Source organism: Narcine bancroftii, chromosome 1 (assembly GCF_036971445.1).
Source record: "Narcine bancroftii isolate sNarBan1 chromosome 1, sNarBan1.hap1, whole genome shotgun sequence".
Lineage (NCBI taxonomy): Eukaryota > Metazoa > Chordata > Chondrichthyes > Torpediniformes > Narcinidae > Narcine > Narcine bancroftii.
Window position 1 is genome coordinate 115839299 of NC_091469.1, and position 16250 is coordinate 115855548.

The window sequence follows — 16250 nt, forward strand, 5'->3', positions numbered from 1 at the left end:
GATCAAAGGCAAAGTTAGGGAACCTTAGTTTTTGAAGGATATTGGAGATCTGGTTCAGCAGAAGAGAGAGGTATATAGCAGGAATAGACAACATGGAGAAAATTAGGTACTTGAGGAGTATAAAAAATGCAAGAAAAAACTCAAGAAAGAATTTAGGAAAGCTAAAAGAAGACATGAGGTTGCTTTGGCAGACAATGTGAAGGAAAATCTTAAGGGTTTCTACAGGTATATTAAGAGCAAAAGGATAGTAAGGAACAAAATTGGTCCCCTTGAAGGCTTTGAATGGAGCCAAAAGAGATGAGAGAGTTCTTAATTTTTTTTTCATCAGTATTTTCTTAGGAAACAGGCACAGAGTCATGGGAAGTAGGATGTCAAGGAACCTATACAGATTAAAGAGGAGGAAGTGCTTGCTGTCTTAAAGCAAATAAGGGTGGATAAATCCACAGGGCCTGACATGATATTCCTTCGGACCTTGAGGGAGGCTAGAGTAGAAATTGCACAGAGTCTGACAGAAATATTTAAAATATCCTTAGCCACGGGTGTGGTGGCGGAGGGTTGGAGGGTAGTTCACATTGTTCCGTTGTTTTAAAAAAGGTTCCCAAAAGTAACCCTGGAAATTATATGCCAGTGAGCCTGACATCAATAGTAGGTGTTCTAAGAGATCATTTGTATAATTATTTGGATAGCTATGGACTAATTAGGGATACTCAACATAGTAGGTCATTTTTAACCAATCTTATACCCTAGGAGGTTACCAGGAACATTGACAAAGTAAAGGCTGTTAAAGTTGACTACATGGACTTTAGTAAGGCCTTTGATAAGGACCCACATGGGAGGTTAGTCAGGAAGTTTCAGACGCTAGGAATTCATATATGTAAAGTGAAGTAATGAATTGGATTTGACAATGCTGGATGGGAGAAGCCAGAGAGTAGTGGTGGATGATTGCTTCTCAAACTAGAGGCCTGTGACTAGAGGTGTGCCTCAGGAATCAGTGCTGGGATCATTGTTGATTGTCATCTATATCAATGATAATGTGGTAAATTGGATCAGCAAGTTTGGAAATGACACTAAGACCGGAGGTATTGTGGACAGTAAAGAAGGTTTTCAAAGCTTGCAGAGGGGTCTGGACCAGCTGGAAAAATGAGCTGAAAAATGGCAGATAGATTTTAATGCAGACAAGTGTGAGGTGCTGCATTTTGGAAGGATAATGCAAGAAGGGATGTACATGGTGAATGGTAGGGCACTGAGGAAAGCAGTTTAACAGAGGGACCTGGGAATACAGATCCATAATTCCCTGAAAGTGATGTCACAAGTGATGGCATATTGGCCTTCATAAATCAAAGTATTGAGCATAGGAGCTGGGATATTGTGTTAAAGTTGTAATAAGTCATTGGTGAGACCAAATCTGGAAAAATGTGTGCAGTTTTGGTCACCTAACTATAGGAAAGATATCAATAAGAAAGAAAGAGTACAGAGAAGATTTACTAGGTGTTCAGACTTCAGGAACTGAGTTACAGAGACAGGTTAAACAGGTTAGGACTTTATTCCCTGGAGCATAAAAGAATGAGGGTAGATTTGAAAGAGGTATTTAAAATAATGAGAGGGATAGACGGAGTAAATGCAGATAGGCTTTTTTTTCCCACTGAGGGTAGGTGGGATACAAACCAGAAGACATAGGTTAAGAGTGAAAAAGGAAAAGTTTAGGGGAACGTGAGGCGGAACATCTTCACATAGAGAGTGGTGGGAATATGGAACAAGCTGCCAGTTGAGGTGGTGAATATGTGCTCAATTTAACATTTAAGAAGAATTTGGACAGATACATGGATGAGAAAGGTATGGAGGGCTATGGACTGGGTGCAGGTCGTGGGACGAGGCAACAAAAAAAAAATGGTTTGGCGCAGACTAGAAGGGCCAAATGAGCCTGTTTTTGAGCCTGTTTTCTATGGTTCTATGGAACTAGAACCCAATGAGCAGATGGGGGAGACTGGGAACTGGTGCCTAGTGAGTGAAAAGCAGTGCAGGAAAAAGGACTTAATGACAGGATACGGAGAACAGGAACAGGGTCTTGGAGAGAGGATAGGGAGAATGATAATCAGGTGAGCCGGATGCTGAACTATCAGAATTTCCAAATGGTCAGATAGCAGGTTTTCAAATTTTTACTCTACCCTTGAAGTTTGATTAATCCAAACAATTTGCAGATTAAAATCACCCACAATAATTACTGTCTTTAATATTTCCCCATGTACCCCGTCTTATCAAGAAGCAGTGGCCTATACATTACTCCCCTGTGTATTCCTTCTCCTGAAATTCATTATTTCAACCAAAAACAATTCCATTTCGTGATTTCATTGCTGAGTCTCTTCAATCTGAGGCGCCTGCAAGCTCACACCAAGACACAAGAGAAACTTGTCTGTGAACTACTCTTTGTTGATGATGCCGCTTTAGTTGCCCATTCAGAGCCAGCTCTTCAGCGCTTGACGTCCTGTTTTGCGGAAACTGCCAAAATGTTTGGCCTGGAAGTCAGCCTGAAGAAAACGGAGGTCCTCCATCAGCCAGCTTCCCACCATGACTACCAGCCCCCCCACATCTCCATCGGGCACACAAAACTCAAAACGGTCAACCAGTTTACCTATCTCGGTTGCACCATTTCATCAGATGCAAGGATCGACAACGAGATAGACAACAGACTCTCCAAGGCAAATAGTGCCTTTGGAAGACTACACAAAAGAGTCTGGAAAAACAACCAACTGAAAAACCTCACAAAGATAAGCGTATACAGAGCCGTTGTCATACCCACACTCCTGTTCGGCTCCAAATCATGGGTCCTCTACCGGCATCACCTACGGCTCCTAGAACGCTTCCACCAGCGTTGTCTCCGCTCCATCCTCAAAATTCATTGGAGCGACTTCATCCCTAACATCGAAGTACTCGAGATGGCAGAGGCCAACAGCATAGAGTCCACGCTGCTGAAGATCCAGCTGCGCTGGGTGGGTCATGTCTCCAGAATGGAGGACCATCGCCTTCCCAAGATCGTGTTATATGGCGAGCTCTCCACTGGCCACCGTGACAGAGGTGCACCAAAGAAGAGGTACAAGGACTGCCTAAAGAAATCTCTTGGACTTTAACCCCCTCCATAAATCTTCGTTCGCGAAGCCAAGCCAAAGAAGAAAGAAAGACTGAGTGGATACATTCCTTGATTAACAAAGCTATTCTTTTGAAATAACTGGAAAAAAATTTGGTTCCTGGTCCTGGTTATCCTGCAACCACAAGTCTATTATAGTCATGAGATCATATTCATAAATTTCTATTTGTGCTGTTAACTCATCCATCTTGTAACAAATGCTACGTCCATTCAGAGAAGATGTATAAGCTTTGACTTCTTTCCCTTTCTATTCACTCCAGGTTGATTTTCTGCCACATATACCTGTTTTGCCTTGTTCAGTCACACTTCAATTTTCTCTTTCCCCATCACTATACTATTACACTATTCTTGTTTGATTATTTGAACTTCCTATCACTTGAACCTTTCCCTAACTAGTTAAAATCCTATTTAAAATTGCAGACTTTCATTGCAACTAAATGAATGAAAAAGCATTAACCACATAACAATTTACAGTACGGAAACAAGCCATATCAGCCCTAAATTGGTAAGTTATCCAAAAAAAAATTCTCCACAAATAGATATTTTAGTGTTGTACCTCTTAAAATCCAGTTTGATGCCTTTATCTGATTGCAGCACTTCGTTCAACCAATTCTGCAATGTGTTGTCACTCTCAGTTTCAGGAGGATGAGCCATAATTGGTCCTTGTCTCCCAAAATTGACATCTGCTTCAATCATGTGTACATCACCTTTGTTAATATATAAAGAAGGCATCTGTTATCCAATATTTCCAATACGTTTGCAAATCACAAATTTCATTCGGTTGTTAAGTTATCTCTTCCTGCAAAGAGAACCCAGGCCCAAACTCCTCGGGTGAGCCAGCTCCCACCAGATCCGTAAGCCACTTCAAGACTACATGTGGACGCCTGTCCCTAGAATTGCTTTGGCCGCTGGCTTTGCAAACTTAACTTTGTACAAAAAGGGGCTGATACTATGCTTTATCTCTAAATTAAAAATAAATTTTAATAAATCACCATCATTCCTTTCACAAAAATTAAAGGGCTACTGTACTTTTCACACTGAAAAGCTGCGTTATTGCCATATACACGTCCTGTCTCTGGAAGCTGGCTTGCTTGTTCACACAGAACTGAGAAAAGCTGGCTCAGTGAGTCAAATACGCTTCATCATATCTTTGACTTACCTTGGCGGATTGAAGACAGGTAAGTCAAGACCCCTCTCCCTCCTCACACCCCCACCCCAATCTGCCTTCAATGCTTTCACACACCACTTGAAAGGCTGATAAAACATGGCTTTCAAGCGCTGTGTAAAAGGGGCTAGAGATTCAAGGAAGATATTTCCAAGCATGGTTGTTAAGGTTTCTGTGGAAGTTTACAATCTGCTCTGGAACCTACAGGTGGAGTTTTGTTGTCACCTCAGTGGTTCAGGACTTCTGCCTACCATTCAGTATTAATACAGTGATGTTTTACCCTCAATATTGTATTCCTCCTTAATGCAAATATCAATAATGTAGATCTACATATTTGCCACAGGGCAAAGAATAGGCCTGCTATAAATTGGATGGAGCAGGTTCGCACTGCTTCAAAAAATTCAGGATTTTCTGAAAATTTAGAATATTCCTGATGATTAATATTCTTTGAGAATCCTTAAATGTATGTTTATGTTGTGTTACATCATAGACCAGAAGCAATAGAAATTCACCAAGACAGTGTTATTTTTAAAATAATATATTTATTAATGATTACCAGTAATATAGCATCTTACTCAAATATAAATGTAATCCCAAGTATGCACAAATATACGTGTGTGTGTGTGTGTGTGTGTGTGTGTGTGTGTGCGTGTGTGTGTGTGTGTGTGTATGTGTGTGTGTGTTCTGGAAAGAGTTCAGTCTTAGAAATCTGTGTTGAAACTCAGAACTTTTAAATTTATGTTCAGAAGTAATTATGAAGTAGATGAAACATTGAGTTATTAGTCTGCTCAAAACGCACAAATCCTTGTCAAGTTGCTTCCAGAGAAATGTTCAATACGAATGATTGTCACAATTCTCCTCTTCCTTGTGAAGGGGAAACAAAATGTGTGACTTCCATAATGCTTCCAAGAACCCAGGCAGGGGTCACACAAAATAACCATCAAAATGGTCACAATCCAATGAAGCAATTCTGCTTTTTTTTACCTAGATATGGATCAATCAAAAATGGCCATTACAATGGTCACAAGGAGAAACATCAGAAGTGTCCATTTCACACAAAGTCATGTCATTTCTGTCTCTTGCAGATCTTGGTATGAGTCCAAATTCACCACGACAAGTAGCTACTTAAACAAAAGTTGTTTTTAATTATCTTTAAACATGAAAACAGAATCAAACTTTAACTTATCTCTATTAATTTAACTAAACCCATCTTAACTCCCTTCTAATTCTAAGCGCACATGTATGTAATGTTTGTGTAAATTTAAGAAAATTTCTTTGGTTCACAGTTCAATCTCACTTCTCATTCTTCCAAATTCTCTGGTTGCAGGCAATTCTTATACTGTGCACAGAATTTAACATGTATAAAGTTCACTAGGGTTTGGTGTTCAAAAGGTAAATGTTTACTGCTCAGGAAGGTTCTTGTAGGGTTTGCAGAGAGATTTGTTGTTCCAGGATTTCCACAACTGAGGTGCCAACATTAGTCACCTCAATGTCTTGCTGATGAAACTTGCCCCATTAGGGTTCTCCAGATGATAACCTCCTTCTTTCAGGCGACCACAGAGTTTGTTTCTGTCTAACTTATTCCAAGAGAAACATCAGACAGCTAGCACTTCCAGCCATCCACCACTCTGGAGTTTCTGTTTCAGTTCTAACAAGCTTCTCCTGGCTTGTTATCTATCTCTCTCTCTCTCTTACTCAATGCTACTTCTTCAATTGTCTCAAACACATGAGTCATAATCATATGACCTGTAAACATCCCATCTGTTTTTACATTAATAAACAATCATTGTCTTTTTTTCTTCCAAAGCATTATCTTTGTTTATGGTGTCGACTGGATGGTGCCAGGCTGTCTAGAAAATGTCATGAACTCAACCTCCAACGTAACACTCACTAAAAAACAGAAGCTTGCAACATTTGGTATATCAGATCATCCTGCATTTTCAACTACATTTAAAAGATTTTCTTTGAATTGATGGCCATTGGAGAGACAAACAATTAAATTAGATCTATCCTCTCTGACACTTTAAACCTTGTAATTTGAACTTTTTTTTGCTTATGGATATGAAAACACAAATTGGTAGTTCAAATTATAGAGATTTTACCATTTTTATTGTCTTGAGCCAGATATTTTATTTCTTGATTCATTTCATGTTATTCACCAATCTAAATATCTATAATCTGTTATCAATAATACTGGGACAAAAATTGTTTAGTTGAGACCAGTACAGTACAGATTGGAACCTAACGTGTACACCATACAGTATTGTTATCCTCTGGACCAGAATCACTTTACAGCTGGAACATTTTATCTGTTGATTGATATCTTACTTTGCAATGCCTCTTTCATTTGTGCTTTTTTGTTGGCAGCGTGATACCAGATGATTTCTGCAGCATCTTTGGAACGTATTCTCCCTTGTTTAAAAAAGTACTCCACTGCATTTTCTCCACAAACCAACAAAGAAAGAAAATACAATTACATTAGGCTTTCACATCTCAAATTGCTTCACATTAGTATAATAAATCCAGAATTAAAGGGGAGCTGGAAGATTCTTTCACAAAGAGAATTAGTGGAAAACACCACAAATGAATTTAAGGCTGTCTGTAATATAACCTTAAAAATAAATTATTTAAGCACTTTAAAACTTAATAATATAAAAAGATATGTTTAAGGTAAGGGATTGGATTTAAAATAACCACACGAAAAATGGGCCCTGACAGGCACAAAGGCAATGGACCTCATCTGTGCTGTAATTTTAATGGAAAAACAAGGGAGGTGAACAGCAATCAAAAAGATTTTTTCGCACGTGTTAATTTTGGAACGATAAACCAGGACAGTCCTTACATGGTAAATGGCAAGGCATGGGACAGCATTGTTGTACCGAAAGAATTCAGGACAGTAAAATCCTCATTATCTGGAATTCAAACAACCAGCAAAAAAAAACCGCAGAAAATAAATAGGTAAAAAATACAGAAGTTAAAATTGGTGCCCCCAGCAGTTAGTTTGCCAATCACACAAAATGCAATCTCAAGCAACTGAATAATTCACTTATCCGGCATCTACCAATCCCTGTAGGTGCCAGATTCTGGAGGTTTTAATGTACATTGTTCCCTGAAAGTGGTAACACAGAGACAGGAAAAAGGCATATGGCACACTTGCTTTGATTGATCAAGGCACTGAATACAAGAATTGGGACATCATTTTATAACTAATGTTGGTGAGACCACACTTGGAATATTGTGTGACATTTTGGTCATTTAGCTGTAGGAAGAATGTCATTAATCCAGAGAAGGTGCAGAAAAGATTTGCAATTAAATTCCCAGGATTGAAGGACTTGAGCTTTCAGCAGAAATCAGGTTGTCTTGAGCCTTTTTTTTTCTCTGGAGAAAAGGAGCCTGAGGAATCATGTGATAGAGGTATAAATAAAATCTTGATGGGCATAAATTAGGAGAATAGTCATTGTCTTTTTATTCCAGGGTAGTAAAGCCTAAAATTAAAGGGCATAGATGTAAATTGAGAGGGGAATGATTTAAAGGGGCCTGAGGGATGACCTTTTCACACAGGGTGGTATTATTTGAAACAAACTGCCAGGGAAAGTGGTAGAGATGGGTATAATTACATTCTTACCGGTACATGGATGGGAAAGAAATGGGCTAAATGGGACTTCTGTAATGTAAACCAGTCAAATCACATGAATTAACAAAAGATTCAGATATTTGCCTCTAAAATAACCTCACAATAACTATGTTGCATGAGTTTCTTGTGATTATTTTTAAAGCTACAATTATTGCTGAGTGCTGCAGCACTGAAACAATCAGGAATGCACGCTGTAATTATTAAATACAGTACACTCTTATCTGGCATCCATAATTCTCATACAACTGGCAAAAATTATATATAATTTTGTCTTTATGAAAACAAGTTAAATTGTAAATTTTACTTAATCTTATGCAAATTACTGTATATACACATATTAAAGTTGATCTCATGTAAATGTTGATTCCCCTAGTTTTGGCCAAAAAGTCAGGAATTTTCCATGCATCTCATGTAAAAGTTGACCACCTACTTCTTCACAGATAACAGATCAACAGTTGCAAGTACTTGTCCATAAATGTTACAATGAGGAGATTAATTTTTTTTCTGTTTTGATGTACAATTTATTCAAATGTTAGGTTACAGATTCCTTAAGTTCATTATCAGCCAACATTATAATTACCAGCAGTGTAATTTGTGTGATTATCACAAAGTATATCATACTACCTTTTCTTATATAAGCTAGTCGATATGAATTTACTTCATGAGAATTACTGTATCCTTGAATGGGTACTTAATACCATAACTTCCATAAAATAACAAAGCCAAACACAACACTTTGTTTGCTTGCCGTTCACAGATGTAAATGGGTAGGGGTAGGAACACAGCTAGACCAAAATTCATTAACATTAGATTATCCCATTACTGAGTCAGTATCAAGTATATCACATCATTATTCCTTATATATGGTAAGCTCATACGATATGCATTGCATTAACAGTACTCCACTGTAAGTAATGTATCTCTGAATGGGTACATTAACACAATGCTTGGTCTGCCAACTGTTTACAGATGTTAAACACAGCTTTGGATAGCAGCTAGGTCAATTTGGTCAAAGTGCATTAACATTATATTATTACTGTCAGTTTCAGATTGTCAAAAATTTGTTAATACCAGTAAAATACTGCTGATCTATTTTTTTTTAATAACCGCTTTGCCCTTTTTTTCACTGTTACAACATTTTTACTCCTTCTTGCTTTGTGCAAGATTCATGAAGTTGTTGTTGATTTTTCTTGGCTACAATAATTGGAGAGTACGTAAGCCAAGTGTCTGATAACTTTTTTTTAAATCAGAAAAAAATTGCTTCAGATGTTAGTTTAAACATTAAGAAAATAAACTGTGGATGAGAAAAGAGACAGACGTGGAAGAATTTGGCGTGAAAATTTAAAAAGGTGTCAGGTCAAGGTAGGGTCACAATCTCAGTTTGCACGTCAGATGACCTCAGTTTTTATACAGCACTTTCGGAATACAGTCGTACAGTTGAGGTTTTAAAATTTTGATGCCATTTTGTGTAAAAATGCCCTCCAAAAAAAAAACAACAAATATACAGCTGCATTTAAATTAAAGATTATTGAAGTTGCTGAGAAGACAAATAACTCTGTAGCAGCAAAAGAAAATTGCGTTTCAGAGAAACATGTGACAGACTGGAGAAAGAGATCAAATAAACTTCAAACAATCCTGAAAGGAAAGTGTGCTAACAGAGATAAACCTTGCAAGTGGCCAGAAATGGACAAAAAAGTTGCTCAGAGGGTGATTGAAAATCATCAAAATGGTAAATTTTGGTGCCATGTGAATCATGAATGAAAGGAATCAAGGAAGGAAGGAATTTTGGATTTTATGGCAATGTGCTGGATGGTGCACTAGGTCATGAGGCAAAAGCTGCCTGCTGATCTGGATGATATTAGTTTCACCAGTTTGTAATCAGACATTTGCAGAAGGAAGGCTACAAGTAATCATGCCCTGGGAACATGTCCATGCTACTACCAAATAATGTCCACCATACTACCAAATATTGTACACTATTTTTCTCTTTCTTTGGCTTGGCTTCGCGGACGAAGATTTATGGAGGGGGTAAAAAGTCCACGTCAGCTGCAGGCTCGTTTGTGGCTGACCAGTCCGATGCGGGACAGGCAGACACGATTGCAGCGGTTGCAAGGGAAAATTGGTTGGTTGGGGTTGGGTGTTGGGTTTTTCCTCCTTTGCCTTTTGTCAGTGAGGTGGGTTCTGCGGTCTTCTTCAAAGGAGGCTGCTGCCCGCCAAACTGTGAGGCGCCAAGATGCACTGTCCATTTTACTACCAAATGCTATCCACTTCCCACCAAATACTGTCCACTATATTGTCCATTATACTACCAAATACTGTCCACTATACTACCAAATACTGGACACGACAATGTCCATAATACTACCAAATATTGTCCAATGTACAGTCTAATATACAACCAAATATTGTCCACAATACTGTCCATTATACTACCAAATAGTGTCCACTATACAACCAAATACTGTCCACGACAATGTCCATAATACTACCAAATATTGTCCAATATACAGTCTAATATACAACCAAATATTGTCCACCATACTGTCCATTATACTACCAAATACTGTTCACAACACTACGAAATATTGTCCACTATACTGTCCATTTTACTACCAAATGCTATCCAGTTCCCACCAAATACTGTCCACTATATTGTCCATTATACTACCAAATACTGTCCACTATACTACCAAATACTGTCCACGACAATGTCCATAATACTTACAAATAATGTCCAATGTACAGTCTAATATACAACCAAATATTGACCACTATACTACCAAATACTGTGCACTGCATTACTAAATATTTTCCACTATACTGCCCATTTTACACTAAAGTACTGTCCATTATACTACAAAATACTGTCCATTATAGTCCCAAATATTGTCCACTGTACTGTCCATTATACTACCAAATATTGTCCACCATACTGTCCATTATACTACCAAATACTGTTCATTATACTACCAAATATTGTAAACTATATTAACAAATATTGTCCATTATACTGTCCATTATACTACCAATTACTGACCATTATACTACCAAATATTGTCAATGACACTACCAAATACTGTCTATTATACTACCAAATATACCAAATACTGTCCATTATACTACCAAATATTGTCCACTATATTAACAAATATTGTCAACTATACTGTCCATTATACCACCAAATACTGTCCATTATACTACCAAAGATTGTATACTATAATAACAAATGTTGTCAAATATATTGTTCATTATGCTACCAAATACTGTCAACTATATTAACACATGATGTCCACTATACTGTCCATTATACTACCAAATACTGTACATTATACTATGAAATATTGTCCACTATATTAAAAAATGTTGTCCACTATATTAACAAATATTGTCCACTATACGGTCCATTCTACTACCAAATACTGTCCACTATACGACCAAATATTGTCCATATTAACAAATGTTGTCAACTATACTGTCCATTATACTACCAAATACTGTCCATTATACTGCCAAATACTGTCCATTATACTGCCAAATATTGTTCACTATATTAACAAATATTGTCCACTATATGCCCATTATTCTACCAAATTCAGTCCATTAGACTACCAAATATTGTCCACTATATTAGCAAATATTGTCCACTATACTGTCCATTATACTACCAAATACAGTCCATTATACTGCGAAATATTGTCCACTATACTACCAAATATTGTCCACTATACTGTCCATTATACTACCAAATACTGTCCATTAAACTACCAAATATTGTACACTATATTAACAAATGTTGTCCATTATACTGTTCATTATACTACCAAACACTGTCCATTACACTACCAAGTATTGTCCACGCTATGAACAAACATTGTACACTATACTGTTCATTATACTAACAGATACTGTCCATGATACTACCAAGTATTGTCCACTCTATGAACAAATATTGTCCACTATACTGTCCATTATACTACAAGATACTGTCCATGATACTACCAACTATTGTCCACTATATTAACAAATGTTGTCCAGTATACTGTCCATTATACAACCAAATACTCTCCATCATACTACCAAATATTGTGTACTATATTAACCAATGTTGTCCACAATATTAACAAATATTGTCCATTATATTACCAAATACTGTCCTCTATACTCCCAAATATTGTCCAATATACTGTCCATTATACTAATAAATATTGTCCACTATACTGTCCACAATACTACCAAATACAGTCCACCATACTACCAAATATTGTACACTACACTGTCCATTATACTACCAAATACTGTCCAGTATACTAAAATATTGTCCACTATACTGTCCATAGTACTACCAAATATTGTCCACTATACTGTCATTGAGACTACCTAATATTGTCCACTGTATACCAAACATTGTCCACTATACTGTCCATTATACTACCAAATATTGTCCACCATACTGTACATTATACTCTCAAATACTGTACATTATACTCCCAAATACTGTCCACTATATACCAAATATTTTCCACTATACTGTCCATTGTACTGCCAAATACTGTTCACGAAGCTATCAAATGTTGTCCACTATATTAACACATGTTGTCCACTATACTGTCGATTATACTACCAAATACTGTCCATTAAACTACAAAATATTGTCCACTATATTAACAAATATTGTCCACTATACTGTCCATTACAAAACAAAATTCTGTCCATTATACTACCAAGTATTGTCCACTATATTAACAAATGTTGTCCACTGTACTGTCCATTATACTACCAAATACTGTCCATTATACTTCCAAATATTGTCCATTATACTAACAAATTCTGTCCATTATACTACCAAATATTGTCCACTATATTAACAAATATTGTCCACTATACTGTACATTATACTACAAAATACTGTGAATTATACTACCAAATATAGTCCACTATATGAACAAATATTGTCCACTATTCTGTCCATTATACTACCAAATACTCTCCACTATACGACCAAATAATGTCCACTATGTTAACAAATATTCTCCACCTTATGGTCCATTGTACTACCAAATACTGTCCACTATACGACCAAATATTATCCACTATATTAACAAATATTGTCCACTATACTGTCCATTCTACTACCAAATACTGTCCATTATATGACCAAATATTGTCCACTATATTCACAAATATTGACCACTATACAGTCCATTATACTACCAAATACTGTCCATTGTATGACCAAATATTGTACACTAAATTAACAAATATTGTCCACTATACTGTCCATTATACTACCAAATACTGTCCATTATACTACCAAATATTGTACACTATATTAACAAATGTTGTCAACTATACTGTCCATTATACTACCAAATACTCTCCATTGTACCACCAAATATTGTCCAATATATTAACAAATATTGTCCACTATACTGCCCTTTATTCTACCAAATTCTATCCATTATACTACCAAATATTGTCCACTATGTTAGCAAATATTGTCCACTATTCTGTCCATTATACTACCAAATACAGTCTATTATACTACAAAATATTATCTACTATACTAGCAAATATTGTCCACTATACTGTCCATTATACTACCAAATACTGTCCATTAAGCTACCAAATATTGTACACTATATTAACAAATGTTGTCCACTATACTGACCATTATACTACCAAATACTGTCCATTAAACTACCAAATATTGTCCACTCTATGAACAAATATTGTCCAATATACTGTCCATTGTACTACCAGATACTGTCCATGATACTACCAAATACTATCTATTATACTACCAAATATTGTGTACTATATGAACAAATATTGTCCACTATACTGTCCATTATACTACCAAATCTTGTACACTATATTAACAAATATTGTCCACTATACTGTCCATTATACTACCAAATACTGTCCATTATACTACCAAATATTGTCCACTATATTAAAAAAATGCTGTCCACTATACTGTCCATGATGCTACCAAATACTGAATATTATACTACCAAATATTGTCCACTGTATTAACAAATGTTGTCCACTATATTTACAAATATTGTCCACTATACTGTCCATAATACTACCAAATACTGTCCGTTATATAACCAGGTATTGTCCACTATATTAACAAATATTGTCCACTATACTGTCCATTATACTACCAAATACTGTCCATTATACTACCAAATATTTTCTACTATACTGTCAATTATACAACCAAATATTGTCCACTATATTAAGCAATATTGTCCACTATACTGTCCATTATACTCCCAAATACTGTCAATTATACTACCAGATATTGTCCACTATATTAACAAATATTGTCCACTATACTGTCCATTATACTCCCAAATACTGTCCATTATACTACCAGATATTGTCCACTATATTAACAAACATTGTCCACTATACTGTCCACTATATTAACAAATGTTGTCCACTATACTGTCCATTATACTACCAAATACTGTCCATTGTACTACCAGATATTGTCCACTATATTAACAAGCATTGTCCACTATACTGTCCATTATACTAGCAAATACTGTCCATTATACTACCAGATATTGTCCACTATATTTACAAATATTGTCCACTATACTGTCCATTATACTCCCAAATACTGTCCATTATACTACCAGATATTGTCCACTATATTAACAAACATTGTCCACTATACTGTCCATTATATTACCAGATATTGTCCACTATACTGTCCATTATACTCCCAAATACTGTCCATTATACTACCAGATATTGTCCACTATATTAACAAATATTGACCACTATACTGTCCATTATACTAGCAAATACTCTCCATTATACTACCAGATATTGTCCACTATATTAACAAACATTGTCCACTATACTGTCCATTATACTAGCAAATACTGTCCATTATACTACCAGATATTGTCCACTATATTAACAAATATTGTCCACTATACTGTCCATTATACTACCAAATACTGTCCATTATACTACCAGATATTGTCCACTATATTAACAAACATTGTCCACTATACTATCCATTATACTACCAAATACTGTCCAATATATGAACAAATATTGTTGACTATATTAACAAACATTGTCCACAATACCGTCCATTATACTACCAAATACTGTCCATTATACTACCAGATATTGTCTACTATATTAATAAATATTGTCCACTATACTGTCCATTATACTACCAAATTCTGTCCATTCTACTACCAAATATTGTCCACTATATTAACAAATGTTGTCCACAATATTTACAAATATTGTCCACTATACTGTACATTTTACTACCAAATACTGTGAATTATACTACCAAATATAGTCCACTATATGAACAAATATTGTCCACTATTCTGTCCATTATACTACCAAATACTCTCCACTATACGACCAAATAATGTCCACTATGTTAACAAATATTGTCCACCTTATGGTCCATTGTACTACCAAATACTGTCCACTATATGACCAAATATTATCCACTATATTAACAAATATTGTCCACTATACTGTCCATTATACTACCAAATACTGTCCATGATATGACCAAATATTGTCCACTATATTCACAAATATTGACCACTATACAGTCCATTATACTACCAAATACTGTCCATTGTACGACCAAATATTGTACACTATATTAACAAATATTGTCCACTATACTGTCCATTATACTACCAAATACTGTCCATTATACTACCAAATATTGTACACTATATTAACAAATGTTGTCAACTATACTGTCCATTATACTACCAAATACTGTCCATTGTACTACCAAATATTGTCCAATATATTAACAAATATTGTCCACTATACTGCCCTTTATTCTCCCAAATTCTATCCATTATACTACCAAATATTGTCCACTATGTTAGCAAATATTGTCCACTATACAGTCCATTATACTACCAAATACAGTCCATTATACTACCAAATATTATCTACTATACTACCAAATATTGTCCACTATACTGTCCATTATACTACCAAATACTGTCCATTAAGCTACCAAATATTGTACACTATATTAACAAATGTTGTCCACTATACTGTCCATTATACTTCCAAACACTGTCCATTTTACGACCAATTATTGTCCACTATATTAACAAATATTGACCTCTATACTGTCCATTATACTACCAAATACTGTCCATTACACGACCAAATATTGTACACTATATTAAAAAATATTGTCTACTATACTGTCCATTATACTACCAAATACTGTCCATTATACAACAAAATATTGTACACTATATTAACAAATGTTGTCAACTATACTG

General features: G+C 35.7%; 1 protein-coding gene across 1 annotated transcript in view; it reads right to left on the bottom strand.

Annotated features, from left to right (window-relative positions):
- fam151b (family with sequence similarity 151 member B) overlaps positions 1 to 16250 on the bottom strand; it is a 404076-nt gene that overhangs the window by 15377 nt on the left and 372449 nt on the right. Inside the window, exons 2-3 of the mRNA XM_069936502.1 lie at positions 6636 to 6749; positions 3699 to 3849 (exon numbers count right to left, since the gene is read on the bottom strand). Coding sequence (XP_069792603.1) covers positions 3699 to 3849; positions 6636 to 6749 — 265 coding nt within the window. The remainder of the gene's footprint in view (positions 1 to 3698; positions 3850 to 6635; positions 6750 to 16250) is intronic.